Below are 22619 nucleotides of genomic sequence, written 5' to 3'. Positions count from 1 at the left end.
TTTGCATGATAAAAGCGTCGTCGAAACTCCCCTTTGCCTGTCTTTGCTGCTGCAGGTGGAGATGAAAAAGCTCTCTGTCCTGCTGCGCGCGCCACACCTTGGGAACTGAAGCAGACAGGTAAAGCTAAGCCCCGCCCACTGCCAGGTTTCAGTCGGACTTGTTTTTAAGAGCAGCTGTTTGGGGTTGTCAAAACTCACTTGCTCCTGTCTAAATTGCAACACTGAGTTTTGGAAACACAAATCAGCAGCAGCAGCAGCAGCAGCAATTATGCCGAGGCGATCAGCGCAGGAGTGGATCCGGTTGTCTTTACGCACACCGGGCATCCTGATCTTCGGGATGGTTTTGTCTCCCTGCGGATGGATCCTGGATCTGACCGCCACCGTGGCCCCAAACTGGAGGACCCTCCACGACATCCCGAACACCCCGGAGAATGAATTCATCCAGCAAGGCATCTGGGACATCTGCAGGGCCACCTCAACCAACACGAGAGCGGAGTGCAACCTGCAGGACACCACATATTTCGGCAACCAGATCATCGAGGTCGCGCAGGGTCTAATGGTGGCCTCCCTCATCGTGACTCTAATCGGGCTCGCCGTGGCCATCCCGGGGGTCCGCTGCTGGAAAGACAGGCCCAACTGGACAGTGGCCGGCCTGGGCGGGCTGCTCATCTTCCTCTCGGGCGTCATGACCATCATCCCCATCGCTTGGTACACGCACATCCTCGACGATGTCTCAACGGTGACACCTCGCATCAGCGTGCGCGTCGGCTACTGCATCATCCTGGGCTACATCGGGGGGATAATGGAAATCCTGGCAGGCTTCGTCATGTTCATCGGGATCTGCCGTTGCTGCGGCGGGAAGAACAGAGGCGAGGTGCGGGTGGAGGAGGTCAACCGCGCCCGGTTCAGCCACCAGAAGCAGCCTCCGAGACGCGTGGATGTACCCAGCCTGAACCGGGCCAGGAGCAGCGCCAGCAGCGTCCCGTACTCAAAGGACTCCATGGATGATGATGTGTCCTTCCCACGGGCCAAGACCCCCGCAGCCCGGTCAGTCAACACCTCCTACAGCGGCAGACCCTATGATGCTGACCTATGAGGGGCGCATGGCTCACATCTGTCTCCATGGAGACGCACAGAAAATCACAAGGGAGAAGAACTTTAAGATGGACATCATGTAGGAGGAAGCAATGGTGATTACTTAATGACTTTTTGTAAAACTGTGCCATAATATTCTGCAGTGTTGCTGTAATAACATCAAACATACTAACACCATGATTATTTAGAGACCATTAAGGAATATTGAAGGAATATTTCAGTGGCACCAAAAGATCAAACACCTTAACTATTATGAAATCACTGTGATCTCACTATTAAGTGAAGCAGTTCCTCTTTGAGTATTACAGTGTTTCATCATCAGGACAGTAACACTTACAGGCATGCATCTTTAATAGTGTTTAATGATGTGTGAGTGACAGAGCCGGGGCTGCAGTTTAATGTGGCCGCAGATGAGGCTCATTATGGCCTCAGCTGGGTTATGATTAATTCTAGCATCATTATGATACATGAGAGGTGCTGCGAGCAGTGAAGACGGGATGAATATTATAGTGTGAGGAATGTGGAGAATACTGTGTTATTGTAACCGAGACATAGTTGAAGCGATGAAGAAAAAGTGGTGTTGAGTTAAAGTTGACTTTTACATCCTGCATTTGATGCTGAACTCCATCTGTAAACAGCTTTTGCATTTTTTTCTGTGTACATTGGCTTTTCTTTTTCTTTTTTTTTTTTAATGTAAATACTGTGTTCTTATGCACTTTTCAAGTATGACCAACCTTGTAAGACAACAGGGCATCTGTTGGGAAAGAAAGCATCCTTAAGAGATCAATATTGTTCGAATTGCTCTGTGATACAAGTGTTGTTTAATAAATGTGCACTGTTTCCTAACAACAGATGACTGAGCCCCTTTCCTCAACTTATGATCAGATTTTACTGCAGAAGTTGCTGTTTCTACACTAAGTAAATGTGGTTATGATGCAGTGAGGTTAAAAGTTTTGTCTATCATCTGCGACCAGAAGTCATTACAGACACTGTGCAAACACACGTACAGACAGGCTGCATTTTACAGTGATACTTTTCTATCCTTGCCACCCTGTCTGCTCACTCTTTGCCTCGTACGTACACAGAAAATGTTGCCGGACCGGTCTGGGAGGCTGGTTCCTTTCAGCATCTTGTCGAGCAACATTACCTCTTCTGTTTAAACTGGCTTAACATCTCAAACAAGGCGCCACTGTGGTGAACAGTTTGTGCCTCTGTGGTTCTGGTGAGTCTTTTGTTGTGAAATTGGCCCCAAAGAAATCATGATGCAGGAGGTGTAGTCAGGTGAACGTCTCGCGGATTGGGCCAGAATATGAGAAATGTGGGCTTCTGAGTAATAATGTGCACCCACAGTGTTTATTCATATTTACCATAAATGCAGGAGGGAATTTTATCAACAATCCAGGTACTGTTGATATGAACCTTAAAGGGGCAGTTCACCTTTAAATCAAAATACTTATTTTTTCCTCTTACCTGTAGTGCTAGTTATCAGTCTACATTGTTTTGGTGTGAGTTGCAGAGTGTTGGAGATATCAGCCGTAGAGATGTCTGGCTTCGCTCCAATATAATGAAACTAGATGGCACTCAGCTTGTGGTGCTCAAAGCAGCAAAAAATACATTTGAAAAACTCAACAGTGATACATCTTTCTAGAAATCTTTACCCAGATACTCAAGTCAATCCTCATACCTTGTTGTAAGCAGTTAAATGTAGGAAATATTTTATTTCAACCGAACTACAGCCACCAACCCTATCACTGTGCAGGATAGAGAGGCTCGTGCTCCTGACAGAATAAGATATAAACAGTAATGGTGTCCTCCTTGACTGAGCTATAATGTTAGCTAGCTCGGTGCTAAGATAGCTAGTGGTAGATACTATTTTCTTGCTGGTGAACTACACCTGCCAACTGCATCAGCACACAGAGGGAAGTGCACATCTACAGCTAGCTCTCTTAGCACCGAGCTAGCTAACATTACAGCTCAGTCGAGGAGGACACCATTACCGTTTATATCTTTTTTTTTTAGAGGACAGTGCACATTAATGAACATTGCTGTAAATGTGCTGGTGTTAGCCAAAGGCTAATTTTCAACTGCAGTCCTCCGGCATGATGTTAAAAAGACCTCAGGCCATTAAAAAACACAAAAACAGGGACACAAAAGTCATAATATATAAAACAACAAATAGCAAACAAAAACAGGAACACATAAGTCCTAATATGTAAAACAAATAACAAACAGACAATAATTCACAAAACCAATACGTACAGTGCAATGTGATACAGCGCAAAATAGTTGATTGAGAGGCTATGGGTAGTGAATAGATGAAACAATGCAAGTCCATGAGTCACTGGCATAGTGTATATGATATATACACGCTGTCAGGAGCACGAGCCTTTCGTCCATGAGTAGATGCACACTTCCTTCTGCTCAGTGATAGGGTTGGTGGCTGTAGTTCGGTTGAAGTGAAATATTTCCAACATTTAACTGCTCACAGCAGGGTCTGTGGATTATCTTGAGTAACAGGTTCATGATTTCTGAAAAGAGACATTGATGTTGAGTTTTTCAAAAGTGATTTTATGGCACTTTGAGCACTACAAGCTGAGTGCCATCTAGTTCCATTAATCCAAGAGAAGGCAGACACCTCTATGGGCAAACACTCTGTAACTCACACCACAATTATTCAGTCATTATTAGCCTGTTGAGGGTTGCACGGGGACTTGAGCCTATCCCAGCTGACATAGGGCGCGAGGCGGGATGGACCCTGGACAGGTCACCAGACTATCCCAGAGCTGACACATAGAGACAGACAACCATTCACACTCACATTCACACCTACGGGTAATTTATGGTCTAATTTTGTGTGTGCAATTTTGAGCCCCCAATCAACCTAACTTGCATGTCTTTAGAATGTGGGAGGAAGCCAGAGTACCTGGAGAAACTCCACATTAACAATGGGAGAACATGCAAACTCTGGCCGGTGGGTTCAAACCCAGAATACTCTTGCTGTGAGGCAGAACACCAAAATAATTTGGATTAATAAATAGCACAAGAGGACAACATGTGACTTGTCCCTTTAAATAACTCTTCACTCTAACAATGACACACCCAAAAAGATGTATCCACTGATTCCTGCATTCAGGATGCCTTCTAAAAAAAGATCTCAAGATGTATTGTGGCTCACACTACCATTCATTGAACTGTCACACATAATGCAGTGACTCATAAAATGACCGTCTAAGATGGGTGGAGTGAGGATAGATGGTGCGTTTAAGGTGTGTCAAGAGACATTCATCAGTTTTTATTTATAGTCTCCTTTTCCTCTGTCCGTCCACTCATAAAAAACTTAAATGAAAAAGTTTTTTGCACTCCCATTAAGTTGGGAAACACACAAGAGATGGATTAAAGAATTGCTCCAAAAATTCTGGATCCTTCTTTACACACTCCCTGCCTTTTAAATGCATGTACGCTGCACTTTTTTTTTGCTAAAATGTTACAGTCTCTAAGCCCAAACCAAAATACCCCTAGGGTTATTATATTAGACTTATCAGAATGCATCTCCACAGCCACAGAAAACAGGATACAACCCTTTTAACAGGCAGGTACCCCTCCCCATGGCTATTAAACCTGCCACTATACATGTACTCTGTGAAGTTTCCCTGAATAATCCTTAAAAATTAAGTAAAACACCGCCAACTTTTAAAGTACTTGAGTTTATTTAGTTCTTGTGTCTGTAAAACAAACATCCAAAGTCTTCTCATTAATATGAAAGCAGGTGTTGACACAGTTTCGCCCTCATGGCAGATCCGCCCTGCTGCTTGATGTAACAGATACATATTTTCTCTGATAACAGAAACCTTCAGCAGGTCAATCTGCAAGATTACACATCAGTTAATCCCAGTGTAGCTTCCTGCTGCATTTAGCAAACACTGAAGCTGATACTATCGTGTCACTGGATCCCAGAAAGAGGCGACACAGGCAGCGGTGCATGTGTTGGTGTGTACACAACACACACACTGACAATTGTCTGTTGTCAGTGTGTGTACACATTGGCACCTTCTGGCAGCAAAGCATGTGAACAACTTAGTAATGATTACTTTGTATTGTTCATTTTAATTGGATGACATGCAAGATACTTATTATCAATGTGTCAGACGTTAATATAACTTTATATTATGAGACTATTGAATAGCTTTGACTTGCAGGACAGTGTTGGTGACAGGCTAACTGATGGCAATGCTGCAACCTGTAGCTAATAATATATGGAATATTATTTAACTAGGTAAAAGTCTCATTGAAATTAGAAATCATTTCCGGGAGTGACCTGAAGAGGGCAGCATAAACACCATTAAATCAATACAGAGGCAAATACAACTGTCACACACCATCTATGAGCAAGCACATCATTCAGTTAAATGCCATGTTAAAACAAATAAACAAATTAAAACATTTATAATACATACAATAAACAGGTACAATTTTCTAAAATGATTTTTTAAAGGTGATTTAAATTTCCCCATAGTGGTAATCAGTCAATTTCAGGTCCTTCTGCACATTGTCCAGGAAGATGAGGGAGCGTTTTTGATTTTTTTTTTTTGCCTAGTTCTGTTACAAACTTCGGGACCAAACCTCTGCAGAATATTGTGAGAGTGCATACCATATTGGTTTTGGTTTTTACACATGCACTGTATGCACACAGATAAGAAGGACCAACCTTAGGAGAGATTTATATATAACCAAGTAAGTAATTAAAAAGGATTTATATGGCGTTTCTGCAGTCACAGGTCACAAAGTGCTTCACAAGGGCATTATACAGCAAGAAAGCAATCATAGAGACAAAGTGAATATGTGAGCCATGTAGTGAAAAGTGCACATCTAGCAAAACTATTTGCACACACACAACAAAAAAGAAGAATTCACACAGGAGTGTCTTTAGCTCACTTTTAAAAGAAACCACAGTCAGCAGATCGTAAAGGAGCAGGCAGAGCATTCCAAAATGTAGGTGCTACAGCCGCAAATTGACCATATATGATTGAAGAGCGCAAGCTGAAGAACACAGGTAAAGTAGTTCAGCAACATATGAGGGAGCCTGACAGTTTAATGCTCTGTTTGTAAGAATGAGAGTTTTGAACTGGATCCTGAACTCAACAGGGAGCCAATGATAGGATTTTGGTAAAGGGGTGATATGAGAGCATCTGTTTGATCTAGTTAGTAGTCTGGCAGTAGCATTCTGCTTGCAATCGAGGAAGAGCAGACATTTTCAGTGAGGAGAAAAGTGCATTACAGTAGTTAATGTGAGATAAGATAATGTATGATCATTTCCAGTTCAGCAGTTGAAAAAACAACTGTGAAAAACAAGATTTGGTCAGGTGCTTCACAGGAGTGTCAAATATTACCCCTAGATTATGCAGGTTTGAGTGAGCAGCAGAGGAAAGAGGGCCAATACTTTGCAAAATGAGGGGGACGAAGTTTTTCAGGAGCAACAGCCAGTGCAACAGTCTACGAACAAAAGCCATTTCACAGCAGCAGTGGTGTACAAGATTCCACAGCCAGTAATGAAACGTAAAGCATAATGGTATACACAATAGCATCAACAAAGAGTCGCATACATACATACAGACTAGAAGTGTTTAGTTTCTTTTTTGTTGTTGTTGTTCATCTCTTTGTAGCTGTTTGTGTCTATCTGTGGTCATTTCGTGCCTCTTTGTAGTAATTTTAAGTCTCCCCAGGTAGCCAAAATGACCTGGCCCAGAATCAGCCCAAACTCAGCATGCTGGATGAAATTAGACGGGCTGCATCCCGCTGCTTGACTCTGCTGACACTCAGTATGAATGACGCCCTAGAATCGGGCTGAGTCAGCTGGCCCAATTCCAGTTGCTGACACCGCCATCACTGGGTCTTTTTGGTTGCTTCGCCCATTTTCATGGTGTTTGTGAGTCTCTTTGTGTCTCTTTGAGGTCATTTTGATACTCTTCCAGGTCTGTAGTTGTCAATTTGAGTGACATTTTACAGGTGAAGGTCTAAGGGGGACCCCTGACACTCTGGGCCCCTTGGCCTGCTCCCAGTAGGCCCGTTTGCACATCCTGCAAATAATTAATGATTAGAAAAGTTGCAATAACCTGTATCGACCACCAGGACACAATCTTTATTTATATGAATCTGTGGTATTTATACAGTGGTTATATTACAAAAAATGATTTGTTGAGGGTTGTGTGCTATTTATTTGAAAGTTGGTGAACATACAACACAATATATCCAGAACAAAAAGTGTGTACAGCAAAAGGTATTGTGGTCATAGTTATTAAATACAGTTGCTCATGTTAAATAGTTTGCACTAACTAAAAAATATACCGTACATGCCAATAAAACAGTCCATAAGATTAGACATGCTTGATGATTGAAGAGGCATGGATGCACACATCAATTTATCCCCAAAAAGTCTGTAAGCTATGTCTGTATAGAGCTAACGTGACAACATTTAAACGTAAAACATTAAAGTAAAAAGCAGTAGCTGCTCAGAAATATTCAGCACCAAGCAGCAATACAATCAAAACTGACTAAAAATAAACACTCTAAAAACAAAACTGAAGCCAAAAGACATCAGTTGAGCCTGTGCTGCACTGTGCCAAACATTTATGACAGGAAAGGAATTTTAAAATGAAGTAGAACAGGATCTGTGAAGACATGCGCACGCACTTTGGTTTCGGGTTACTGACATAATTCCTTGTCCTTGGGGAAAATGGCACTTTGTTTTGTCTGGGTCAGTACATTTAAAGGGCACATTTTTCTCTCAGGACCAGGTATGGCCACCTGTAACTTTTAGGTGAAAGGTTGGACTTAAACTGGAATGTTGTGTGTCGTTGAGTTGTAAATCAACAGTTAAGTGATAGTTTTGGGTGTTAACTGAAGACTTAGTGAGCAAAAATTGATTACTTTTGTCATTCTCTCAAATTAAATGAGATGTAGATTTCCAAAAACTTGTCAAAGGTGAATTTTTCAATCCATTTGCAAGAATAAATGTTGGCATTTCTACAAACCATAGATGTGTTATCTTTGAAATGTTGAAACTTTACGCTTCTTCATGTTTGGACAGTGCTGTAGTTGATGTGTGGTTATATTTAGCCCCAAAAACCACTTGGTTACAGTTAGTAATAGATCATGTTTTGGCTTCAAATCCCCACTTTTGGTGGCACAATCCCCGCTTGAAACCCAGCAACATGTTTCCTGAAAACACCCACTGTTGTTTTGGATTTTGAATTGCAGCTTGGCAGTCATCACGCCTTGGTGTTACACCATCCTCCAGTCCCTCCACCTCCCGATGACAAAGTCAACTCAAATATGTAATCAGACAGGCTATTCTCATGCGCTGTTCCTACGTATTCCTATATAAAGTAATGCACCGGAATTCGTGTATAATCCACATAATCGGGAAAGGCTGCATCATGTGAACGATGCGCTGACAGGTAAGGAAGTTGTATAGAGACCAAAAGGCCATGTAAATCGGGTGGTAAATGGGTCAAACAACACAGGACTTTCACCCAGGAGACAGGTGTTAGTAAACTTTGAGGCTTTTTAAGGTTCACCATGTTACTTTTCCGAAACCTAACCTACATAACTTGTCTAAATCTAAAGATGACCAACCATGTTTCTTTTCCTAATCCTAATCTACGTAACTTTACTTGCCTAAACCTACCCTACATAACTTTACATTAACTACACAAGTTTATGTTAAGTAGGCGTACGTAATCATGTATCATTTGTGGGATGCTAACCCGTTGTATTTGCATTTTCGTAACATCTCATATAAACCATTGTATGATCTATTCTGAATCAGAACTATATCACTTTACAAACATTGATATATGTATAAAATGCAAAGGTAATGCATCTGTGGTTTGCACAACTGTACAATGCCAACATTTTCCTCAAGCAACTGGTCTGATTTTGTCAGCCCGACCCATCTCTTCCTGCGGAAGAATGACAAACACACTGTTCAGCAACTTACACTCTGTTTATATACAAAAATGTACATGCTCAGTGTGCCCAACACACACACCTGGGTACACAGTTTTTATTCTACAGCCTCATAAATGCCAGAGGATTAAGATTGTTTGCAGATGATACGACAGTCATCAAAATCTCCTCCACAATCAATGTTCAGTGGTTATATGCAGTCTGACTACATGAATTACTGTGTAATCCAGCAACACAAATACAGAGAGAAAGACAAGATCATATATATATATATTCATAGGCTATATATATTTTGCTATCAATAGAATACAGGCATACACAGCATAGTAATTCAGTCAGTAGTGTACAAAAGAAACAGACAATACAGCACATAAAAGCACTTAACACTGGCTACACTCTTCAAAGTAACTAAGGACGGAGTAAAGACTAAAGTCTTCATCAAAAGGTAATGACAGATCAAATCTGGTTAAAATCCCTGGCTTACCCCTCGTGATATGGAAACCATTTTTGGTTTTCAACACCTGTATAAACACACTCCTTCCTGTGTACAAAAACACGGCAATAAGAATCACCATCACTGTCGCAGTCACCAGTGCTTTCTCTGTATTTAAAAGGAAGCTATGTTTCGTCAAAGAGAGTAGTGATAGGTGAACATTTGCATCATTGTGCAAAGGTAGCCGGTGATAAAGGACACAATCAGCTCATCTATGGAAATAAGCTTCTTCATATAGGAAATGTGATCAAGGAAGTAGAATTGCGGTACAGACAAATCATGACATTTCTCACTGGGCTCTCAAACGGCGAACGTGATCATTTAATCCATTAAAGTCTGTTCATTTCTTGCAGAGTGACAAATTCAGTACGTAAGAAGTCAAAGATTATGCCCACAATAACAAAATGGTTGCATCTACGTCTTGTACAATTATTTAATATTCTATAGGTAGCCACAATAACGCATCAAAATTCTATAAATAACACGACGAGTATTAAAGTAAAAAATATAAAAAAGCTGGTAATGGATACAGGGCACTAAAAAGGAAATCTAGAACATTATTATTGCACTAATAAGAAAATAACTGAAGTGACAAAACCTCATTCCTAAATTGTTGTTTTTCACATATCAATTTTCAATGAAAAATGTCCTCTTTTTTTCCAATAATAATTGAACAGTTACGTTTCTGTTATGAACCTTTGTAATCTCTGATATGCTTGCAAAACTCTTCCTTTTGTTTTTTTTCTGGTCCTGAAAGTACATTAACATTTTACAGCTGATCATGTGTAGAGGCCTTTAGGGACCGTTCGCCACGGTACCGCTGCTGGGCAGGGTGGAAATAAAGCCCTTTTCACACAGAGTGCACAAAGCGCAGACCTCCGCCGACAAACCCATTCATTGTGTATGTGCTACCGCAGTGGAAGAGCGCACCGCTGCCTAAAGTTCTTTGTGCGTGCTCCAGCAGAGGCTGAAGCTGTCCAGCTTTATTCCTTTAGGGGACTTCAAATTGCTTGTAGGAAGGCTGATGAGACAGACTGTGGGGGTCTGCACATGTGCTTAACCAGTCCTATTCTTCTTTGCACTTTGTAGTTTGCACTATACTACTTTAATGTTTGTGTTTTGTGTTGTGTCTCCTGTATGCTCAGTTAGTCTGTAACTTTGTGTTCTGCTGCTGCCTACCTGGAACAGGTCTCTCTTGTAAATGAGACCCTGGGTTTCAATGAGATTTTACTTGTATAAATAAAGGTTAATAAAAATAAAAAGACTGGATGGTAAAAAACAGTCAGAATTTACTTTTCTGCTGTTTATGCGGTCCTGTTTTTATCCATCTGTAAAGAGATGCATTTCTTTGCGTTAAACACTTGGAGAGTACACTGTATACTATACGGAAATATGGACACAAAGGTGTTATCCCTAAATGTATGCTGCTGTAGAGATGAAAAACAGCAAATGTCTTGTTTCAACAACAGCTTGAAGCCTCGGCTGCGTTCGTGAGGTAAACACTCTAGTAAAGACAGCTTAACAAAATACCAGTGTTATACCCATGCCTGTAAACATACTGCAAGTCAGGCATCTATTTCCTGTCTAAATTATCAGCTTTAAAGCTCTGTGATACATGTCCTGAATTAATCATGTGTTTGGGGATATACTGTGCAGTTTTTCCATCATGAATTGATACATGAAAAACACAATTACTGCAGTGAAGTTGTGTCACTCTTAAAGCTCCATTCAGTTCAGTGTTTGGGTTTCTGGGATGCTGCAGCATCAGTCAAAGAGGAGTATCCACAAGTCAGCCATCAAGAGTAGTAGATGTAATTTCCTTTTTACAAAATTCAACAAACTGTGCTATAAGCAGAAGCTGCAGAAGAATGCTGATGGAGTGTCACTGGCCACAATGTCATGGTTAACCTGGATGAGAAGGAGAGGGTAATTACTTTTATTTATTTATTTGATAAAATATAAGTATCAAAAAAGTTTACATTTAGACGAAGACTTAAGGTGTCAGCAGTCTTGAGTAAAGGGTATCCTGTGGAGCTTCTGACCACCAGTAGCACTTTGGAGCATTTTTTTTCCAGTGCCCCTTTTCCACCAAAAGTAGTGTGGGCTTCTTTTAACACAGGAAAACCTGCTAAAAATAGTCAATTGACTCCTTTCCCAAAATAATAGACCAGCGCTGTGTACACGGCTCTGCTGCAGATGAGTATGCCTTGCTGTGTGGGTTTGTCACGTTCAATGTCACGGACAGGCTGGAAAACGGGTTAGTAGTGTAAAGCAGCTGGAAATAGGACAGTGGCGCAGGCGCACATCTAGCCACAACTGGTGTGGGGTTGTACACTGAAAAAAGTGGCGGATTTTTTGATGCACGCTGGTGTGTTTTGGTCCTAACACCAACAAATGTAGCAATGTGCACAAAATATCAGTAAAGAAGAAGAGGAGTGTTAGCAAGTAAACATGGATGTACCAATGTACTTATTACGATATTTTTTTAAAAACTGCTTTGCAAATGAGTATTGGAAATGCACTCAACATTGCTCATTAGACGTTAAAGGTGCTGACACACCAAACCAACATCAAAGAACTAGCGGTGACGAAAGCCAACTGTTGCATCGTCTACGTCACCTCACGTCGCCCTGTGTCAGTCGCACTTGAACACACTACATGGACTACATCCGCCGGCCAAGTGGCACGTACGCAACACCTCCACGGACTATTACATTCAGACGGTCCCGGTGTTTCCTCCGCAGGCTCCACTTCACTCAGCTGTCTGATAAACCCGCTGCTTCTTCCCACTTAATTCTGAATAACAAACCAGGGCTCAGTGCTCCGGTTGGATCCAAACAGAGAGCCAGGGCTAGCTGGGAAGCTAGCGGAGGCTAACTGGCTGTGCTTCCCTCCGGTCATGCTGCAGTTAACGTTCCGCTAGCCTCACAGCTAGCTCCGGTTTGTTATTCAGGTAAAAGTGGGAGAGGCAGCGCATCTGTGGGGCAGCTGAGTGAAGTGGAGCCTGAGGAGGAAGCACCGGTTAGCCCCAGTTTCACTACAGGCAGATTCCCTTGAAAACCTAAACAGCCAATCAGAATGATCTCTTTCACCGACAAGCTCTGCCGCCGATTCAACATGCTCAAGTGGCCGAAAAGCTGCCGACACCCAAGGGCCGACGGTGTGGGACACACCACAAAAACTAGGCCAACAGACACTCACCGACGGCCTGACTTTGGGACAGGGCCGACCGTCGGCTTGGTGTGTCAGGGCCTTTAGCTTACATGCTAAGCGTTTTGGTGAGGAACGCTGTTTGTACACACAGCTTATGTTTGTTTACAAAACAACTCCACAGGACACCTTTATATAGTTATATATTTTTTCCTTCAATATATTAAATATCAAAACTTAAATTAAATAAATACACACTTTACATTCTTACTTGACTTTGATTCCAAGGAAATAAATGACAAAATGAAAAGCATTTTAGAAAAATTCCACTTGAATGCTTACCTCAGGCACAATGGAGATTTATCCACATTACACAGCGATGTTGTATCCCTCTTTTTGTGCCATAAGTTTCCTGTTAACAGACAAAAACACACAAATCATTTTTATGGACATTTTTCTAATCTTATGTTCATGTAAAATGTGTTGTGCTAACCAGGTGAACGACCATGTAACAACTTTTAAACAACTGCCTTTGTTGCTGGTCTATCATTTTCAGTGACATGATGAAACCCTCCATTCATGACGGACGACACGTTTACAAATGTAAATGGAATCCTGCTTTTCAGTGTATTCACACAGCAGGGATTAAACCAGTCATTCAGAGTCTGGGTGAGGGATTCTTTGGATTCTTTGGTGATGAAGTTTCTGTTTCTTTTTTCCTGAGAACCTTTTACACTGTTTTTTTCAAGACGAGAATGTTGCACCATCATTCTAACTCACTGCTCTGTATAAAGGTTACGAACACAGAATTTTGTTCCGCCTTTAAGCAAAAAATGGAGGTGGTGACAGAGCCAAATGACATCAGTGTCAGACAATGAGGTCCGAGGACTCCTTACCCTCCTTTCCCTAAACTCTGAGCTGCAACAGAAAAAAAAGACAGGTGGAGGGGAGTGCCTAAAGCATTTATACTTGTGCGTTGGTGTGTCTGTGTCACTCTGCAGTTACACCTCCAAAACACTTGTCGGTGGCGGAGGTTTCTGTGAAGTGCTGTAAAGTGTAGTTGATTCAGAACACACATTAAACACACATTAAACATGGCTCAATAGAGACAATTTCGAACTCAAGTGCACAAATCTGCCTCACTATAACTCGCAGCATTCACAGACAAAGCACTTGTCTTTATCTGGACACATTTTCCCCACAAATACAACATGCTAATGTTTTTAGCACATGAAGCCAAGGACAACAGCAACATTTAGCAAAGGAAATGTTACAAGATTCGGCTCCATTACAACTCACAAGGTTCACTGTCAAAACAACTGTCTTATACTAAACCCGTTTTCCACGCAAATATAACATGCTAAAGTTATTAGCCCAAGTCTATGGCATTTTACATTGTATAAATTAGCTTGGCAAATAGCGGAGATTTCCTCTGCCCGCATGAGTATCACTGCTCATGCTTATTAGCCTATTCTCATTTGTTTCTTTATCAAAACAAGATATATTTTTTAATAGTTCAACATTTCAGGACAGTGCACCTTTTTGTTTTGTTTTTTAGCACAAGATAAGAGGATCATTGTCAATCTCATGTCTAAAGTATGGTGCCAGAGTTGGGACATAAGTAGCTTAGCAACTAGCCTGGCTCTGTCCAATTTCATAGCAAAAATGAATTTAGTTCCAGTTTACTTACAACAAACAAAGTGTGATAGTTAGAATGATTTCGAGGTTGTCATATATTTTTCCACTTCACAGCCAGGCTATCTGCTTCGCTCTGCTTGCGCTCTTTATGCTAAGCTAGGCTAACCATGCCTGACCCCCAGGTGCATTTTTGACACACAGATGAAATTGACATCATTCTTCGTATCTCACTCTGGAAAAGGAAGCAAATAAGCATTTTTCCGAATTATTCCTTCAAGAGAAGAAGAAGCTTTTAACAGAAACTGTGATGTTTCAGTACCTGTGTCTTTTCTTTTGCTTTTGCCTCATCTTGGCAACAATGAAAGCCACAATCAGCATCCCGATGATGACGGCCAGCACAGTCAGGGTCAGCGGTATACTTAGCGCCCCGTTGACTGTTTCGTCGCAGAATTCTCCCTGGTAGCCCAGCATACACTCGCACACCATCTCAGTGCCACCACCCAGAGGAGGCACACAGGTACCGTGGTCATTGCACTGAATTTCTCCGCAGGTCGGCAGGCTGAAGTCGATGCCTCTCGGTTGGGGAGGAGGAATAGAAGTTGCCATCGTAGAGAAGGGAGTGGTAGGAAGGGAGAAAATGGACTGTAAAGAGAGGGAGTGCTAAGTGGAAGGAGAATAGGAGAGGAGAGAGATGAAAGGAAGGAGGCCACACCCTAAAACACAATGAGGAGATACAAGAAAGAGAAGACTGAGCTTTTTCTGTAAGACAGGTCAAATGAATGTCCTGGGGTCAGGCTCAGTCAAGCAGGTTTTTAGCTGTCCTCTGTTTAACTCTAAGTGGTAACTGACTGAAGCTCTGTTACAAACCAGTGATCTGATTTATAGGAATAGCAGAAAACAGAATCTGTCATGAGCTAATTTCTCACAGCGCTGCAAACATGCTGTGGGAAGACTCTAAAGCCTAACTGCTTTGAGGTCTTGTCCTAAGTTGGTTGGGCTAAGCTTGTGGGAACTGATTTTAAGGAGCCTTTGTTGGCTGGGGGAACGATATTAGATACAAGTAAAGGTGATAAATCAACCAGAGATTCTTCCTTTGTGGAATTCATAACATTTTATGACCATTTTTTCTCCCTTTGCAAATTTCATTTGGTACATTCCACCTTTCATCAACCCCATTGTCAGAATCAGCATTGTAACTTGCAACACATTCTCACTTCGACCGTGTCACATATTGACAATTCGGTCATGGACTTTCCACATCCAGGTATGACTCTTTTCCTAGATACACTAACGTTTTCACAGGAACTTTCGGTTGGTACAACACTGCGAATTAGCGTATTTTTTTCCTTCAACAACAAACACACATGGTTAGGTTTAGGAAAAAACAACAGGGTTTGGCTTCAGAATCTTACGGAACATGAACACTGATCACTCGGGTGAAGGCTGGTGTTTGTTGGACCCATCCACCACCCCTCCTACCGACCCCAATCAGACCTTCCTGCCTTATCCTGCCACATTTCCCCCTAGTCCTGCTGGGCACTGTTAAACTATAATGGCAACTGGCAGCGTATTGTGCTGATTTCAAATGACGCCTTTTTCATTGGTTTCTGACGCTGCAAGTCACTGCCCAAACACTGGATTTCAACGAATTTGGAGTGAGACCAGGCTCTGACTTGTGTTTCTGCAAACTACAGATGAGTCACATTTGTATGTTATTATGTAGAAAATATGTTGCAACTTTATGTTTCAACAACACGGAGGTAAACATGTCGTCATGTCCAGGCACTAAAACACTTGGCTAGCTAGGAAAAGATCATGTTTTGACTAAGATTACCGAATTCTGGTGGCACAATCACACTGGAAAACTGGAAACAGAGCTAAATCCTACTTAAAGCCAGTATTACACCCAGTGTTGTTGCTTGTTTGTCTCTAACAGTGGCGTGCAGCTTGGCAACTGTCTCGCTGAGGTGTCACACCATCCACTTCCCAATGACAAAGTCAGCTCATTTACATGTAGTCAGAACTAGGTCACTCTAGAAACGTTAATATGATCCGTATGAAACGTGAAACAGAAATGTGCCATGCCAATATTTTCTTCTGGCAAGTGGGCTGCTTTCATATAGTTTGTTGGCTGTGGTGATTGAACTAACATTTTAAGACTGTGCTGTCTGTAACAGCTCACCTTGTACACCATAAAAAACGAACACACTCCATATTACAATCTCCAGTTGACCAGATACTCTCATCAGTGTGCATTAATGTTTTAATGGACCCCATTCACATCATATAAAATTAAAACTTCATTGTAATAATCCCCCAAAACATACATATTTAAAGCCACAAAATTGTATGTTCACTTTTCTATTTTGCTACATGTAAAACAATAAAAAATGCAATATATTGTGTTTTAACAGTACAGCTTCTGAACAACATCCACTGCTCACATATAGTGTGGAACAGTGAGCTGCTTGTTGTGTGATGTCTCGCCCTCAGGCATATTTTACTTTTAAATCACCACATACAAATGACAGCCCAGCCACCTAACTCCAGGTAGTGTGAGAGACTATTCGAAGGATTGTATATCTTGTCTTATAACAAAATGTGATTCTTTTTCGGTTATTCTCTCCACATGAGAAACACGAGGAGTACTCCTCCTAGCAACTGCAGCTGTTTCATCGTCAACAGCATGAGGTGTACAGACAGAAACCCAAAGGACGACTGAGTCAGCCTGAGCCAGGGCTGCTTGGTATCAACTCATGGCTCCTACAGAAACATCAACCTCGTCCTAATAATAAAATAAAGGCATGTTAAATAATGCTAACTGAATCTATCAAACAGTGCTGTATACATTGACCAACATAGTGGATTAGTAGGATGAAATGATGTTAATATAGTACCTAAAGTATCTAAGACATAAAAGCTGTATTTTAAGTTTCTCAACACGTGAATTAAACCAAGAACACAATGTAAATCCACTCAGAGCTTCAGTAAATAACTTAAGTTGACTGCTGCAGTGTTGCATCACAGTTTCCTATAAAATAAATACACCAGTGTGGGAAAAGTCATTTCCTAGATTTAAGAGACAAGACTGCCACTTATCTAAAGCTATACAGCGTGGCAGGGTAACTGATAATAAGTACCGGTGTGAAGTTATTTTACTTCTAAAGTATCTCGTCATTCAGGTTTCCCACCAGCACTGTTAGATTGAATTTAACAATGGCATCTGCGCCAGGTATACAGTATAATGAAATAGGCAAGCGGCATGATAAGTGATGACAAAATGAACAATATCTACTCACAGAAGAAAAGAATGCAGATGTGGTGTCTTAAAAATAAAGTTGTGGGGTTTAAATGTTAGTTGCAGTTTGTCCAGGTGTCTGCGTGTGTGCCAAAGGTCCCGGGTCTTTGAAAAGGAATCTGAAGTTCCTCTTTCAGTGAGGGAATCTGTAACAAAAGAAAGGAGGGAAGAGGAAGAAAGCCGAGACCTGTGAATACCTGCCTCTTTTTCCCATAAACACACACACACACACACACACACACACACACACACACACACACACACACACACACACACACAATCACCTCCTCCCTCTGCCTTATCTTTAAATGGACTGAGTCACATACACACGCTTGCTCACACCAAATTTACCTGACACTTGCGCAGCAACTTTACATTTCGAAATAAGAGTCTAAACTAATCTTATGCTTCAGCTGATCGCTCACTCATGCTGACTCACAAACTCCGGCATCCCTGGGAAAAATAAACTTCATCTGTTCGTCACATTTCAGATAGTTTCTCATAAAGTAAACATCTAGGATGCCACATAACAAAGACAAATAAAAAGTGATGAAACTGATGTGACCAAATTACGTCACTTTTCCTGAGAATTGATGCTGAATAACATGACAAGCAACACACGCACGTTCACACACACCCTTACCATTATACTGAGTTACAGTAGGTGTGTTTGCCAGACTAGCAGGGGATGGAGGAAGAGGCAAGTTGGAACAAGACACACTGGCAAGACCCAACAAGGCTGACATGTCTGTGTACACTGAAACACTCCATACATCCGTGTGCATCAGAAAATGTTTTAGTGTGGATTTCTCTGGCCTCCTGAGGGAAATAACTTTGACTTTTGAACTTTTAATTTGAAAGTTTTAGTTGTAGTGTGGCTCCATGGATAGCAATGTTGTCCGATGTATGAACTACTGGATGGATTGCCATGGGTGTAGTGCTATTTGTTTAAGTGCTGGAATGCATCTGTGACACAAACGCATGCATGCACAATTAAGTTGTGGCTTGTTTCGAAGGTTATGTAACTACTCCTACAAATGCAAGATTACATTATGCATTGTATGCTTTGTAGTGTTTCTATGCAAATGCATCAAATAAAAATAAAAACAGAGGAGAAATGCCTATTTCATATAGTCTACAGACAGCTAGCTATAGTGACTGAGTGACTGAGAAAACTTTTAATTCACTCTGCTACTTAAAGGGTACCAGGAGCTACCGGCAACTTTTAAGATGAATTGTTACGTGGCATGTTGCTCAGTTGAGTTGATGTTATGAATCAATCATCACACCTTAAATGTTGATATGACAACCCTGACCATTCCATTTGTTTTTATTTTCTCTCTTGCAGATGCTTTAGTAATAACTGGATCTTTAATGTACATGAATTTCAACTGGAGTATCATATTCATTCATTTTTAAATCTTTCATTCATTTTCTGTAACCGCTTAGCCTGTTAGGGGTCTCAAGTGTGCTGGAGCCTATCCCAGCTGACATTGGTTGAGAGGCGGGGTTCACCCCGGACAGGTCGCCAGACTGTCACAGGACTGACACATAGAGACTAGACTCACAAGTCAGTCTTTAGACGCTTTGCTTAACTAAAGACTGATGACTTTCTCCCTCATTTTGTGTTTAGATGGGCGGATACAATTTCAGAGTTTAAAAAAACTCCCTACGTTGCAGAACCAATAGTAAATCCGCAGGGCAGTCCTTCGGTGGCTCGCTGAACTCTTGTGCTTGTAAACATAGTCCCACTAGAAACACGTGTAGCGGTACAAAATGGCTCAGCCGTGCTCGCAGAAAGCGCCGTCAAAGTTCAGTGGATGTTTGTCGCGTTTGCGGCGACACATTCTCGCCAATTAAAAGACACAAACATAATCGTTTACAAGGCCATGACTCATCTGTCCTGCCGGACTATAGAGGGAATCGCCTTGTTGTTTACAAATACTTCCGGGTAGAAAACCAGCAGAGCTTTTAGCTAAATATATAGCCTATATATCACATTTTTCACATCACTGTATCACCGTTTGGACTAATCCGATGTTTGTAAAGTCTATAAACACAATGATTGAACAAACATTACTATTTCTGTGCACGTTTAGCTGGGCTAACCGTTAGCTGTTAGCCCTGTTAGCCGTTAGCGGCGTCTGTAATAGGTAATAACTCATTAAACGGTCCGTGAAAAAATATCTTGTCCAGCGGATATCTTAGTTACAACATGATTGAGCTAGCAAAACAATTTTGTGTTGCTATGTGTGGTATTTATTCAGTTTTAGGAAATCACAATGTCTAGAAAGCATCAGTGGCTGCAGCTGACAGGGACAGCTAACAGCAGCAGCAAATCTAACATCAGGACGTCATCTGTTAAAAGCCTCCCGTTGTCGGATACGACATGAAACTACTCCAGTTAGCTCAATAATGTTGTAACTAAGACATCCGATGGAAAAATATTTTCTTCACGGATGAGCACACATTTGATAAAACGGAGTTAAATCTCTCGGCATCCATTTTCAAGCTCTCTGTGTGTTTGTTTCCTTGCGGACAAGAAAAGGAGGAGCGCACATTTTCGAGAAGGCATGTCCTTTTCAAAAATGCAAGAGGCGTTGCTTTGTTGCCGGCTGTTTTCGCCGGTGTGTTAAACACACTTTAGAAAGGAGTGTCCCCAGACTATCAGAAGGCGGAGATCTCTGATTGTCTGGTGGCGAGACTACATAGAGACAGACAACCATTCACACTCACATTCACGCCTACGGCCAATTTAGAGTCACTAGTTGATCTAATCTGCATGTCTTTGGACTGTGGGAGGAAGCTGGAGTACCCGGACAAAACCCACACTAATGCCGGTAGGACATGCAAACTCAGCACAAAAGAGCTCCCCCACCTCGGAATTCAAAACCCCACTCTTGGTTCAAACCAGATACCCTCTTGCTGTGAGTCAATAGTGCTAACCATTGCATGGAGTGTCACACCTATAGCTATTCCTGGTCTATGGAGAACAAATCCTCTATTACCAAATTGGTAACACCCTTGACATTTCCTCTAGCACCACCATCAGGTTGACATTTTTGAAATTTGGTGAAGCCTTGAGAACTAGTGGATGGACTACCATGAAATTTGGTACAGGCATTCATGGTTCCCAGATGATGAATCCTAATGACTTTAGTGATCTCCTGAGTTCTCCTTGACTGCCATCATCCAGCCGAAGTTTCAGTTTGTCCTGTACTTATGCCCAAATACCTGCAAAACATATGACATCCCCATCAGCCTCAGCTGTACTTTGTGTTTAGTGTTAAGTGTTAAGTTGCAATGGTCATTTCACAGGGGAAGTGATGGTAAAAAATGTATCCACTGATTTACAATGTAAGTCTAAGGGAAAAAGTCTATTGAGTCTTTGGAAACCTGGAAGTTGTAGTTTCATGGCTTGGCTGCTATAGCTTCAAAGTCTGGTGTCATTCCTGGGTGCCCGGTCAAGACCTGGTACCTACACTATTCATAATTCAACCTGACCACTGTTTTGTTGGAGATTTGGATATGTTATGCAAGTAGAGAGGAAAAAATAATCACGGTGGCTAATGTAACCTGGAGCTACCAGCCTTAACTTGTTGATATCATTTATCATAGTTTATTCGATTTTATGTTTACACTTTTTACTTTTACTGTTACTGCAACTGCTCAGTGGCTGGATCTCACCAAACACAAATTAGTCACCCTGGGAATCACAGTCATTATCTTGTGGTTATTGCAACATGGCTGCGTGCGCACTCAGCAACCCAGCCAGCTGTCAAACTCATGCTCCATTTCTTTTGATTTATCTGATTAAGAAACCTCTTCCTTGTGTCTGTGTGTTCGTGTGTGGTTGGTCTTTCAAAACCTTATGTTTTGGAGAAAAACGTAATTTAGGGTTTTTGGGCAGGGTGAGGGGTTTAGACATCCAGGAACTCCGAGCAGAACAGCTTTTGTTTGAGTTTGCCTCTAGAAATGCCTCCCTGCATAGCTGGGAGGAGACCACTGGCCAAACCAGGACATGCTGGAGGGACTGCATATCCAGACTCGGCTTACAACACCTTGGGTTCTCACAGGAGGACAGTGGGTGATCACAATTTCGGTGAAGCGTGTAGCTGCATCCAACTATAGAAGTGTGTAATACATAAATGTTTGTACACAGCTTAGAAATAACTGTAAAATAGACCCATAATTTGACAGTTAAACATCTACAGTCCTGCTGTTTCTTTGATCAAAATGTAGCAGGGGGACACTAGGACCCAGGCAAAAGTTGGTCAGTCAAGGTGAGAGCACCTCAGCTGTTATGAGGCTCACGGAGCACAGGTATGTGAGCCTCATCCTTGATCTGGGATCACTCTGGTGAACATGTTTGCCTGATGAGCCGGAGAAACTTTGTGTTTTAAACAGAAAGATTTCATAGTTAAGGTAGTGTAGGGGTACAAACACGCCCCGAGGTATTGTTTTTTTGAGTGTTAATATAAGGCCATGGTTCTCTGCCGGAAACCGGTGGATTGCTCCCTCTGGGTTGGGAGAGAGTTACTGCCTCAAGTGAGGGAGTTCATGTATCTGTGGGCCTTGTTCACGAGTGTGGGTTAAGTACAGCCTGAGATGGATCGGCGGTTTGGTGCTGCTTCTGCAGGGATGCAGTTGTGTGCCGAGCCGTCATGGTGTAGAGAGAGCTGAGCCAGAAGGCAAAGCTTTTGATTTACTGGTCCATCTACGTCTCAACCCTTACCTAGGGTCATGAGCTCTGGGTGGTGACCGAGAGAATGAGATTGTGGATACAAGCGGCTGAAATGAGTTTCCTCCATGGGTTGGCTAGGCTCAGTCTTAGAGACAGGGTAAGGAGCTCGGACATCCAGAGGGAGCTCGGAGTAGAGCCGCTGCTCCTTCGCGCCGAAAGGGGTCAGTTGAGGTGGTTCGGCATCTGATCAGGATGCCTCCTGGGCACCTTCTGCTGGAGGTGTTCCGGGCACGTCC

At 42.0% G+C, this 22619-nt stretch overlaps 1 protein-coding gene and 1 long non-coding RNA gene across 2 annotated transcripts; one reads left to right on the top strand and one right to left on the bottom strand.

Moving 5' to 3' along the window:
- The first annotated feature begins 183 nt into the window (after positions 1-183).
- On the top strand, positions 184-1944 carry cldn23.1 (claudin 23.1). The gene has a single exon (XM_049559887.1). The coding sequence runs from the start codon at positions 269-271 to the stop codon at positions 1094-1096; it is 828 nt and encodes a 275-aa protein (XP_049415844.1). The 5' UTR covers positions 184-268; the 3' UTR covers positions 1097-1944.
- Positions 1945-9078: 7134 nt separating this feature from the next.
- Positions 9079-17891, bottom strand: LOC125878598 (uncharacterized). Its single transcript, XR_007447761.1, has 4 exons — positions 17641-17891; positions 14661-15054; positions 13046-13115; positions 9079-11461 (listed from the first exon to the last, which is right to left on the bottom strand). It is a non-coding gene; the product is annotated as an uncharacterized LOC125878598 (long non-coding RNA).
- Between the last annotated feature and the right edge of the window lie 4728 nt (positions 17892-22619).

The sequence above is a fragment of the Epinephelus fuscoguttatus genome, linkage group LG18 (genome assembly GCF_011397635.1).
Source record: "Epinephelus fuscoguttatus linkage group LG18, E.fuscoguttatus.final_Chr_v1".
NCBI classification, from domain to species: Eukaryota; Metazoa; Chordata; class Actinopteri; order Perciformes; family Serranidae; genus Epinephelus; species Epinephelus fuscoguttatus.
This window is presented reverse-complemented; position numbering and strand designations above follow the sequence as displayed.

Coding starts and splice junctions, on each gene's coding strand:
- cldn23.1 (XM_049559887.1), top strand. CDS start 269: ATGCCGAGGCGATCAGCGCAGGAGTGGATCCGGTTGTCTTTACGCACA.